Genomic DNA, 10,977 nt, shown 5'->3' on the forward strand with positions numbered 1-10,977 from the left:
TCTTTCGATATTTCCTTTTCTTTTCTTTCTCTTTCTTACACCTTCCTTTTTTGTCATATGTTTCCTTATCTTTTTCCTATTCTTTCTTATGTTTCCTTTTCTTCTTTTTTTCCTTTCTTATGTTTCCTTTTGTTTCTATGTTTCATTTTCTGTTTTAGTCTCTCCTTTTCTTTCTTATGCTTCCTTTCCATTCCATTTCTTTCTTATGTCTTTTTTCTTATTCTTTTCCTTTTCTGTCTTACGATTTTCATTTCTTTTTCTTTTATCTTTTTCTTTCCCCCTTTCTTTTTTATCTTGTAGTGAAAATCAGGGCCCCCGTGACCTTTTCAGGGACCAACGTTTCTCTATTGATGTAGCATCACTAGATAAAAAAAAATGAACGGGCGCGCGGGGGAACCTCCAGAAAAGGGGCAGAACGTCCTTTAAAGACGGATAAGCTTCTCTTAGCAGACCTTAGCATATGATCATATATTTTTTTCGACAGTGTGCTGTCTTGTTCTTTTAGATTAGAATGACTTTATTCTTTTTTTGTTTTTGCACTTTTTTTTTATTAGAAGAAATGTAAACCCCAAATATAGTGCAAATATTTATAAGATTGTGTCCCCTCACTCACAGTTATGAATTTTCCTATCTGTTTTCCATTTTTTCTCTCGGTTTATAAAATACCCATTCGGATGACCATCATTAGATTTTTGCTAATTAAAGCTTGATTTCCGCTCCTTTGCATATTTCCCTGCGATATACAACATTTTTAACACTTTAAATTTATTATTTGTCGTATTAAACAACATGGTAGGCCCAAAAAATAAAAATAAAGCAACATTTTTTTTCTTCTGAAATATCCATTTTTCGTGGCGGTGAGTGTGCTTATTGGCCAAATATAAATTTGTTTTATTCGAATCATCATTTTAGACAAGGTACAAAAAATTTTACCATATCTACGACCATACTACATCTGAAGATCGAGAATATAGAAGTTGTTAATAGTTTAAATGATTTTTTGTTCTAGAGTGGATACCCTACGCGGGTATCCACCACGTAGGGTATCCGCCACGTACGATCTTTGCGTGCATGCTGTAACAATCACAATTTACAGCCATGGTTACAGCATACACGCAAAGATCGTACGCAGCGGATACACTACGCGGTGCTATTTACACGATCTTTTGTTACTTTTTCGCCAGTGACGTCATGGTAAAATCGTATATAATCGCCTATAACTTCATTAAAAAAAAGCCAAAAAACGATTTTAAGTTTGATTCTATTATTAATGGCATATCAAAAATCCTCTCTAGAACAAAAAATCATTTTGCTAGTTATCTTTTAAGCGGTACTAGCAGCAACTGTGCTGTACATGCACTAACAAACCATTAATCAGCTATGGTTACGCTTTAAAAAAGCATGCTTATTGGTCGTTTGCTCATCAATGCAATCATGAATGGGTATTTGCAGTACACTGGATGTATACATGTAGACGACCCAGGAATATTTATTGAGTGCATACAGAATATAATACGATCACTGCAAGAATTTATGTGTACGAGTTAGAACAAATATTGTTGATGATTGCACCTTTGTAAGCTTACAAGCTATAGAATGAAAATCAATTTAAAATTGGTCTTTCAGTGAGTGAATTACTATCAATACTGATATTAATATGTCATTTGGATATATAGCAAACATCCATTACTGTAATTCCATTTTCAACTAATGCACATTTGTCTTTGGCGAGGTTCACTGTAAAATTCAATAATATAATCTAAGAACACAAATTTTACAAAAATGTACAAATTATTAAAAAATAGAATATAGTAATAATATAATTGAAAGAAACTTTTTAGTAAGTGCATTTGGTGCATTCTTTAAGTTGGTATTCTGTCTCGAAGATAGGCCAGGAGGCTAACTGTACCCTTGTTGAGAACAGCTGGACGAGGATTGCGAAACCGGTTACCACTAAGCTGCAAAGACCTATGTATAAAAAACAATAAGGTCAACCATTAGTAAAACTTAGGTCTCACATAAATTGTCTAGCTTTCATTTTTGCATAGGCCTACGAATCTACGGACAATGTCACAGCAGATTGCAGGATATTTAACAGGCAAAGTAATAATAATAATACCCAATTCACACGTACAAAAATCTTACCAAATGTAACAAAATGTAACCAAAAGTGACATTTTACGGCACGTGTGAAAGTACCTCCGTGTAATATCCTTGTAAAATCTCGGAACGTCTTGGTAATCTTTACCAGCCTCGCTGAGGCTGGTAAAGCTCCCGAGATGTAGCATGGATGGATCTGCGCATGCGCAGGGATTTCATCACAACAACAATCTACTGTGTTTCACAGGGTTCTTTGAATTTTCTTCCTTCTGCAGACGATTCTGATCCACTAGAAATAGATAGGCCTAGTTTTTCTCAATGATGAATGCATTACCCTTGTTATTGATGTTAATTAGTAATGCTAGAAGAAGAAGATATACATAAAATGAACGTCTGGATGGTGTTAGTACTATTACTAGTATTATCAAGAGTCGACAGAAACGTTGGAAGCTATGCCTAGTTTAGTAGTAGTAGTAGATTACAGCAGTTGTTAAGGGCATTGATTGCTTCGAATGTTTACAGTGATGGTGAGTTCAACAGTCCATCTGTGAAAGGGGTTCTCAACTAGGCCTAGGCTTGACCTATATCGCAGTAGGGGAAAAAATGATTCATTGAATAAACACTGAGTAAATTTTACACGACCTTGGCATTACTTTACAGACGCGTGTGAATGCTTTTTATCTCGGAAGGAATAACTCGGGAGATCGCTCGGTTACAATTTGTTACTTTTTGTTAAATTTAACTTCACGTGTGAATCGGGTATAAGTTATACTTATATAGCATGAAAATGCTAAGCTTTACAGTCACTCAGACTCACACACAGACACTAAAGGAAGAAAGGATTAGAAAAGGGCAATGAACAAAAAAGATGTGGTGATGCCTTAAAGTTCTCTAGTGTGGAAAAGGTTAGAAAATGTCGTGCAACCAAAAATGTGCCGAGAAATGGCTTGCAAATATTTACCTTTAACCGCAAAAAAAAATCGAAATTAAAATATATTTACCGGAGTGACTCAATCAACCCCAACTCTGGGGGGACCTCCCCTATATCGTTATTAGACAAGTCGAGTGTTGACAACTTTGGTAATGATCGGATGGAAGCAACATCGATTGCGGTGACCTGGTTTTCGCTTGCTAGGATGGTCTCCAGCTTACCCCATGTATAGATCACAGCGGGCAGCTCCTTAAAGCGATTACTGGAAATAGTCAACTCGCGCATCTCCTTCAGGCTATTGAACTCGCTTGGTAGGGTACTCAATGCATTGCACCTATGTTTAAAAAGGTAAGTCTTTACACTTATTATATTATTATGTAACATTTCAAATGCACCAAATATGAAAGACAGTTCATTCATATCAAATATTTGTTATACATAACTGTGCACAGAACTGGTTGTTTGCCAAAAAAAGCCATAAACTTATACAATATTACCTATAAGCTTATACTTAAATGCTTTTTAAATAGTATGACAGCCAGTTTCTTAACAGAAAAAAAAAATACCATAAAAACAAAGATTCCCTACATATTACATATCACATATTGGGTAAAACATGTTGACATATTTCTAGCACAGTACAAATGAGCACACCACTTAAAAAATATTTGTATTTATTGTATTTTGGTTATATGTAATTAGTTATTAATATAGTAAATAAATAATATTGGCTTATTTGTTGTCCTTAATTTAGTTTATCTTCCATGGTTATATATTATGAAAACTGGTGTTGAATAACAAATAAATAATGCAACTGTGATGTTTAAAAAGTTCCACAAGAGATCTGACAATGATTGTTTTTTTTTTGAATACCTTATCTGCCTAGCTCATTGGGAAGGTCAACTGGCACCTGTAATCTGTTCATACTCACCTCAGATCTAGAGTGGTAAGTCTCACCATCATCTGCATCTCTACTGGCATCTTACTCAGTTTATTGAAACCCAGATTCACCTCTTGCACTGACTTTGACAATAAGATGATGCTAAAACAAACAAGTGAACAAATTAAACTAGTAAACCAAAATGAAAGCATAATATATATCAAAACCCAATATCCTAGTATCAATTTTGGCATTTAAAAAAAAATGTGAAATTCCTTACAATCAATTCCACTTGCCAATGCTAAAAGGGACCATCAAGGTTTCCATGATCAGCTTGGATAGATCATTCTTACTAATGAAAAGAAGACCATCCAAAATACTTACTTTTCAGGGACTTCAGTGAGTACGTTCTTGCTGAAATTCACAATAGTTACTTCAGAAGCTTGTGCTGGTTCCCACAGATGAAGTGGGATGGAGCTTGCTTTCTTCTGGCTATAAGTTCCGAGAGATTTAGAATAACAAATTTTAAACTTTTAATAAAAAAATAGTAATGATTTTTTTATTGAATTATTAATTTTTAATTAATAGTCAAGATTTTATAAAAAAGCAAACAAACAAATTAATTTGGACATTAAATGTACACAATTGTCACATCTTTGGATGATGGGTAAAGAATTCTGGTTGTCCTCAGCCCCTGTCAACTTCATTTCATGTTATACAATATTTCATGTTATACAATATTTGTTAACAAATATTGTATAACATGAAATGAAGTTGACAGGGGCTGAGGACAACTAGAAATCATTACCCATCAGTCCAAAGTTGTGACCATCCAAAATCATACAAACCATAAAATAAATAAAATTACATTACATTCAAAAATTAATAAATAAAGGCTAATATAAACAACACAATATATTGGAAGTACAAAAATAAAATCATAAAAAATAAATAAAGAAGTAGCTAGGTCTTACGTGAAATCTAGAGTCTTGCCTGACACAACTTGAGTGGATCCTATGATACCAGAAGGAGTAGCTTCACTAGCTCCAGAGTCACCACTGCCATTGGCCACTGGTTCTTCCTGAATCCTGTCCCTAAGGTACTTCATGAGACCCACTGTACCTCTCTGCAACCAAAAACAGACTTGAATGCTTACATTTGTCAAGAACATTCAACCATTTCCAAGTGTCAATCAAACTATCAAAAACATGTGCTTGTCTGACAAACATGCATGTTGTCGGTCCCAAAATACATGCATTTATCTATGTTTACACTGTTGTTTCGTAGGACCTTAGCAACAGTATCCAAGGGGGCGAGACTTAGTGGAACGATCCACTGCACTCAGCAACTGGGCTTAATATGAATATTCATAACTTACCCTGATGATGTCACTGCGTATACTTCTCATAGGATTACCATCGATTACCAAGGATTTGAGGTGAGGAAGGGTTCCAAGCTTAAATGGAAGACTGAAAGAAAACCATTAAGCTCTATCCTGATTATCAATCAAAAAACTGTTGCATGCCCATATATAGTCATTTTGTGCCTATATATGGTCATGATGTGATGTCATCATGACTATATTTAGACATGTCACATATTTTTGTCAAATAAAATTTGATAGTCTGGACAAGACTTTACATGTCTTGAGCAAAAACATACTGTAGTGATGTAATGATGACCCTCCCCCCCCCCACACAAGATAACACTATAATGACCTTTGATTTCCTGGGTCAACTCACCTGTCTTATCAATAACTAGCCAGCACACTGCATGGCCAACCCTAGTCACATGATAAGTACCAATTGTTGGCTATTTTAATAGTGTCTTCTGATGTCATGGTGTCATAAAATGAATTACAGTATTTGGTTTTTTTTTGTTCACAAGAAATACTATTTAACTGCCTGGATGAACCCTTAAATTCTTTAGTGCTGCTGTAAGCTAGTTTCTGAAAATTATATTTGTTATCAATCAATCAATATTATCAATTAACTAATCGTTCATGCCATGATCCTAATCATCAATTTTCAAAATTTTTTACAAAAACAAGATGCTACCACAATAAATCTAATATTAATGTTATTACTATTGATTATTATCCTTACCTGCTAATGTCATTATTACTCAAATCAAATCGATTGAGGCCCTGAAGCAGCGTTATCTCATCTGGAACCACCTTCACCTTGTTATCCCGAAGGTCAAGCACAGAGACAGAGGTCAAATGCTCTAGATGCTTTGGTGTAATCTCAGCTATTCGGTTATTTCCAACATGCAACTCCTAAGTTTATAGGGTTTAGAGAAATGGGTATAAATCCGATGACTATCACATGTCTAACCGCAATACATTGCAATTTACAATCAAAATACAGGTATCCTTTCAGTTAAAGACACCTTCAATTAAAGACCATTTTTTCTATGGTCCTAAATTAACAAATGTCTTTTATCTTCATTATTCTAATGATATTAGAGAAGCTGCTAAAATCCATGGAAAACCTGGTACCAGAATTGATCTTAAATTAGTAATTAATTTGATGTTAAACAGATTATTTTTTTCAATATAATCAACCTATAATCATTCCTGATGATGGCATAATTAATGTCGAAATATTGAATCCCGACACGATGGCGTGCATTTCGATACTTGGAGTATGTATTATACTATCTTATCTGAGATTAATCAGTGAACCTTTCGGTATTATCAACCTATATTAAGCACATTTCATTGCAGACTAGCAATTAATAAGAACCAAAATGAAATCTTGTTTGAACGTTTGCATGGCAAAGCTGCTTGTGGCAGTGGTGGCACCGGCAGGAGGTTCAGTGAGGCACTCTACCAGGGATTTTTTTATTCTGGAAACCTGACCTAGTGGGCCTCTTGGTTCAGGACCCTGGAACTCCATTGGCTTGTAGTACACCACATACTGTAGATATTTCTGAAAAGATCTGTTGCTTTTGTTGACAGAGACTTGGATGTGTCAAATGAATTGCTTCAATCGTCATCAGGAGAATTATCGCTGTGTCACTAACATGGTTGGCCCTCATGTCATAGTTTTTAATTTGTCACAGACTTGCACATGACGTACCTTAAGTGAACTGCAATCTGGTAATAACGGAAGATGTGTCAGACGGTTATGTCGTAAGTAGAGTTGCTGCAGCGATGACATACGTCCTATCTCTGATGGAATCTCTCCTAGCTGGTTATTGTTTAAATCTAAGGACACAACATCTGCAGAAAAAACAATGATAGATTTTAAGCTAAATTTTAGGACAGAAAATGATACAAGCCATGTTTTACATACAGTACCAGATTAAAAATATATGAATATGTATATACAATTAATTGAGTTTTTAATGGTTTGACAAAAAAATAAGCCACTGAGTTTGTATATATAATTCCATCATTGGATGGTAAAGCAGAAGATATTAATTTATGATGTTGACAATAGTTTCAATTGTTTATTGCAGGATTGTTAAGTCATATCCATTGTTAGTGAAGGAATATTGGAAAGTGCATATGGGTGAGGGTTTGTGAAGGAATGTAAGTGATGGACTGTTATTGCAAGACTGTTGGTGCAGGATTAATTGTGAGTGCATGTGGTGACAATCTGTGGTGAAAGAATGTTAGTGATGGATTGTCAGTGCAGGACCGTTGGTGCTGGATTATTGGCAAGTGCATGTGGTGAGTACATGTGGTGGGAATCTGTGGTGAAGGCATGTTAGTGAAGAATTGTTAGTGCAGGACTGTTGGTGCCGAATTATTGGTGAGTGCATGTGGTGAGAGTCTGTGGTGAAGGAATGTTTGTGATGGATCGTTAGTGCAGGACTGTTGGTGCCGGATTATTGGCAAGTGCATGTGGTGAGAACATGTGGTCAGAATCTATGGTGAAGGAATGTTAGTGATGGATTGTTAGGGCAGGGCAGTCTTTGTGTGGTATACTTTGTGAGTGATTGCAGTGGTGCAAGATTATTGGTGAGGAGTAAATTGGTAAAGCAGGCCTGTAGCCAGCTTCTTCCAAGTGGGGGTTTTCTGTGCTTTATGGGTCTAAATAATGCTATAAAAGCAGATATATTTGAAAAAGTCTGTGTCTGGGTGGGTGTGCAGTGCATTAGTTGGGTTGGACGACTTATTTAGGAAATTTAAAGAGGAGGTTTTGCCATAAAAGGGGGTTCTCCTGAAACATAAACCCCCCCACCCCTCTGGATATGGGCCTTCAAGGGGTAGATGGTGATAGATTACTGGTGAGGGAAATTGTTTTTTAATGACCAGCAACTTACTCTTCAGCATTCCAAAGCTGTATGGAATACTTGTTAGGCTGTTTTCTGCGAGATTAAGCACTCGTAATCGGGACAGCCCACCAATCGACGTTGAAATCACTGAAATTTTATTGTTGGAAAGGTTCTGCAATAGAATATTTATATAATGATTTGGTTACTTTTTAAGCAATGATCAATGCCTAAATATTCCTTTGAATATTTTTAGTAAATTACTACCACTAAAAAAACACTTAAGCACAAAACTATACATGTTTTTGTATACAATGGAATATACATAAAGCTTCCTTCTGAAAATTGCATGAATTGTACTCCCAAGTCTTTCAATTTTTTGTTAAAACTTCAGTAAAGTATTTTTAAAATTTTATAAAGATAAAGTTGTTAATTGCTGCATTTAAATCTTAAATTTTTGAATTGTACAAAATGTAAATTTTCCTGTATGTGATTTAAAATGTATGAAAATTGATCGCTACATCTTACATCACTCAGGTCCCCTTAAAGACGTTTTATTACGTAGAAAATCTAACTAACCAGATCCTCAAGATTACGCAGCTCCCCAATTCCGGCAGGTAGTTCTGTTAGCAAGTTATGTTGAAGATTAAGCACAGTAAGACTGGTAGCATGCCAAAGACTGTCTGGCACAGATGTCAACTTGTTGTGGCTGTACATTAATAAAAATACAAACAGTATTATTCATTTGTATATTGCATCAGGAAATTCAATCAGAATGGTGTTTTGCCCCTACCTGACATGGTATCGTACTAAATGCTCAGTACGTTTCAAAATACTTGCGAAAAAATCTCACAAGTGACTCAGCTGGGAATCGAACCCAAGACCTCCAGATAATTATCCTAGTGTCATAACCACTAGACCACAGATATTGAACCTAATGGCTAGTGTTGAATTTCATTCCCAAGTAGCAGCTGATACTGCAATGCGATTTCGATGCTGTTTGCGCCAGGAAATTTTATCGGAATGATGTTTTGTATTAGTTATCGTTCTTCATCATCATTATTGTAGGCTTACATTTGATGGTGGTGATTGGTCTGCATACTTCCAACAAATGTTGAGTTCAAACATTGGCAAATTGGTCATTATGCAAATGAGACCACATCTTTCAAAAAATATTTATTGCATAAATTTTGATGTATGTTACCTTGCATTAAACCGCTGCAATTGTTGGAGCTCTCCTAAAGCATCTGGGAGGCTTGTCAGTAAATTATCATGAACCTACAAAAAACAATAAAAAGATCAAAATTGATAAACATTATTTCATGAATATTCATCACAGATTTAAAGAAATGATAAAATTTCTTTCTTGTAGGTCACATCGGACCTAGAAGAATACGGATAAGGTCCAACTTTTGGGCTCAATTCTTTTGGATTGAGTTGGATTTGATTCGAGTTGGTTTTTTGTCTGAGTTGCTAGTTCGAGTTGGGTCGGGCCAGGTTGAATTTTCATCCAATCGGTGTTGGTCTACGTTGTCTGGTGGGCGAGTTACCAGAGATTTTGGTCGGGGTTGACTGAGTCGAGTTAGGGTTGGTTCAAGGTGACTAGTATTCATTTCTTCCACACATTCAAACAGCAAAGGGCATATGCCTGTTTAGAAAACTTGCGCAGTGGTGGATCCAGGAATTTGAAATAGAGGAAAGACAGTCCCACCATGGTCGGAGCTGAGGTAAGAAAATTTATGATTATGGCATCGGAAAAGGCACTCTCAGACTTAAATTTTCATATAGTTTCTTTTTTTCCCCATTATTTTTAATAATTTGGAAAGATTTAGGGGGCCCAGGCCAGCTTTCCTCTCCCTCCCCTTGAATCCGCCACTGTTTCATTTAACAATTTTCTTTAGTGTCTGTGTGTGAAGTTCATTATTTTCCTTAAAAGATGCATCTCCAAACTTACATCTAACACAGTTAAAGCTCCAAGTTCTCGTAGGTCATTGGATATCTCTAGCAATTTGTTAGATGCAAGAATTAACTTAGTTAGATCTGTCTGCTCCCACCAACGGTCTTCTGTGTTATCCAGTGAAACATTCCTAGCCTCTTCCGGTACGTCTTGGTTTATTCGCCATACAGAGTCTGGAACTGAGGTTAACAACGCAAAAGTAAATAAATGTCAATATGCTTTCCAAATCAGATTTTTTTATTTGAATTACTGTTATGTATTGAATATTTATTATTTTATTTATTTTTTAATACAACTAAATAAACCAATGTCATTTTATTGTATTTATACCATTTAATGACAAACTAAGTTTTGATTTGCATCATTCTTTCATGTATTTTTTGATTTGCGTCTATCTATCAATTCATAGAAGTATTCTTCCCATTACACTCATAAACATTTACTAAATTTGTATTGTATAACATTTGTCTGATTAATAATATATAGGCCTACATTAACATACTGTAATTTAAATAGAGCTATGGTTTGGTGTTGGTAGGTACTGAACCGAAAAGCTGACAATGAATGGCAGTATTGACAGATGGCCTGTAAAAACACACTTTGCTCATTATCATTCTTTCAAAGCTTTATTTCTGGATAATTAGATGCAGGTACATGGTCTTGCGACAGCAGGTACGTTCATTGACAGTACCTACTGTATAGAAAGTCTAGATTAGGGTTACGGGGTAGAGTAAGTGTAATAGTAATAGGCCTAGTAGTAGTAGCCTACTGCTAATAAAGTGTATTAGCACAGGGCTTAATAATAATATTTAAGGCATTGGTTAGGGCCTAGGGGGGGGGGCCTAGGCCTAGCCTAGTTGAGGTTAGCCTACTAGTTGAGGTTAG

The 10,977-nt window shown here is 35.5% G+C and overlaps 1 protein-coding gene across 1 annotated transcript in view; it reads right to left on the minus strand.

Annotated features, from left to right (window-relative positions):
* Window positions 1-1,471: 1,471 nt before the first annotated feature.
* The window catches only part of LOC117109163 (leucine-rich repeat-containing protein 40-like), a 10,569-nt gene continuing 1,063 nt past the window's right edge, over window positions 1,472-10,977 (minus strand). Inside the window, exons 2-13 of the mRNA XM_033251416.1 lie at window positions 10,090-10,271; window positions 9,340-9,413; window positions 8,715-8,844; window positions 8,187-8,310; window positions 6,995-7,137; window positions 6,017-6,189; window positions 5,290-5,380; window positions 4,886-5,037; window positions 4,296-4,403; window positions 3,963-4,073; window positions 3,102-3,365; window positions 1,472-1,968 (exon numbers count right to left, since the gene is read on the minus strand). Coding sequence (XP_033107307.1) covers window positions 1,863-1,968; window positions 3,102-3,365; window positions 3,963-4,073; window positions 4,296-4,403; window positions 4,886-5,037; window positions 5,290-5,380; window positions 6,017-6,189; window positions 6,995-7,137; window positions 8,187-8,310; window positions 8,715-8,844; window positions 9,340-9,413; window positions 10,090-10,271 — 1,658 coding nt within the window. The 3' untranslated portion in view covers window positions 1,472-1,862. The remainder of the gene's footprint in view (window positions 1,969-3,101; window positions 3,366-3,962; window positions 4,074-4,295; window positions 4,404-4,885; window positions 5,038-5,289; window positions 5,381-6,016; window positions 6,190-6,994; window positions 7,138-8,186; window positions 8,311-8,714; window positions 8,845-9,339; window positions 9,414-10,089; window positions 10,272-10,977) is intronic.

This window comes from Anneissia japonica, unplaced genomic scaffold, assembly GCF_011630105.1.
Source record: "Anneissia japonica isolate Jap-2015-1 unplaced genomic scaffold, ASM1163010v1 scaffold288040_len302811_cov187, whole genome shotgun sequence".
Taxonomy (NCBI): Eukaryota; Metazoa; Echinodermata; class Crinoidea; order Comatulida; family Comatulidae; genus Anneissia; species Anneissia japonica.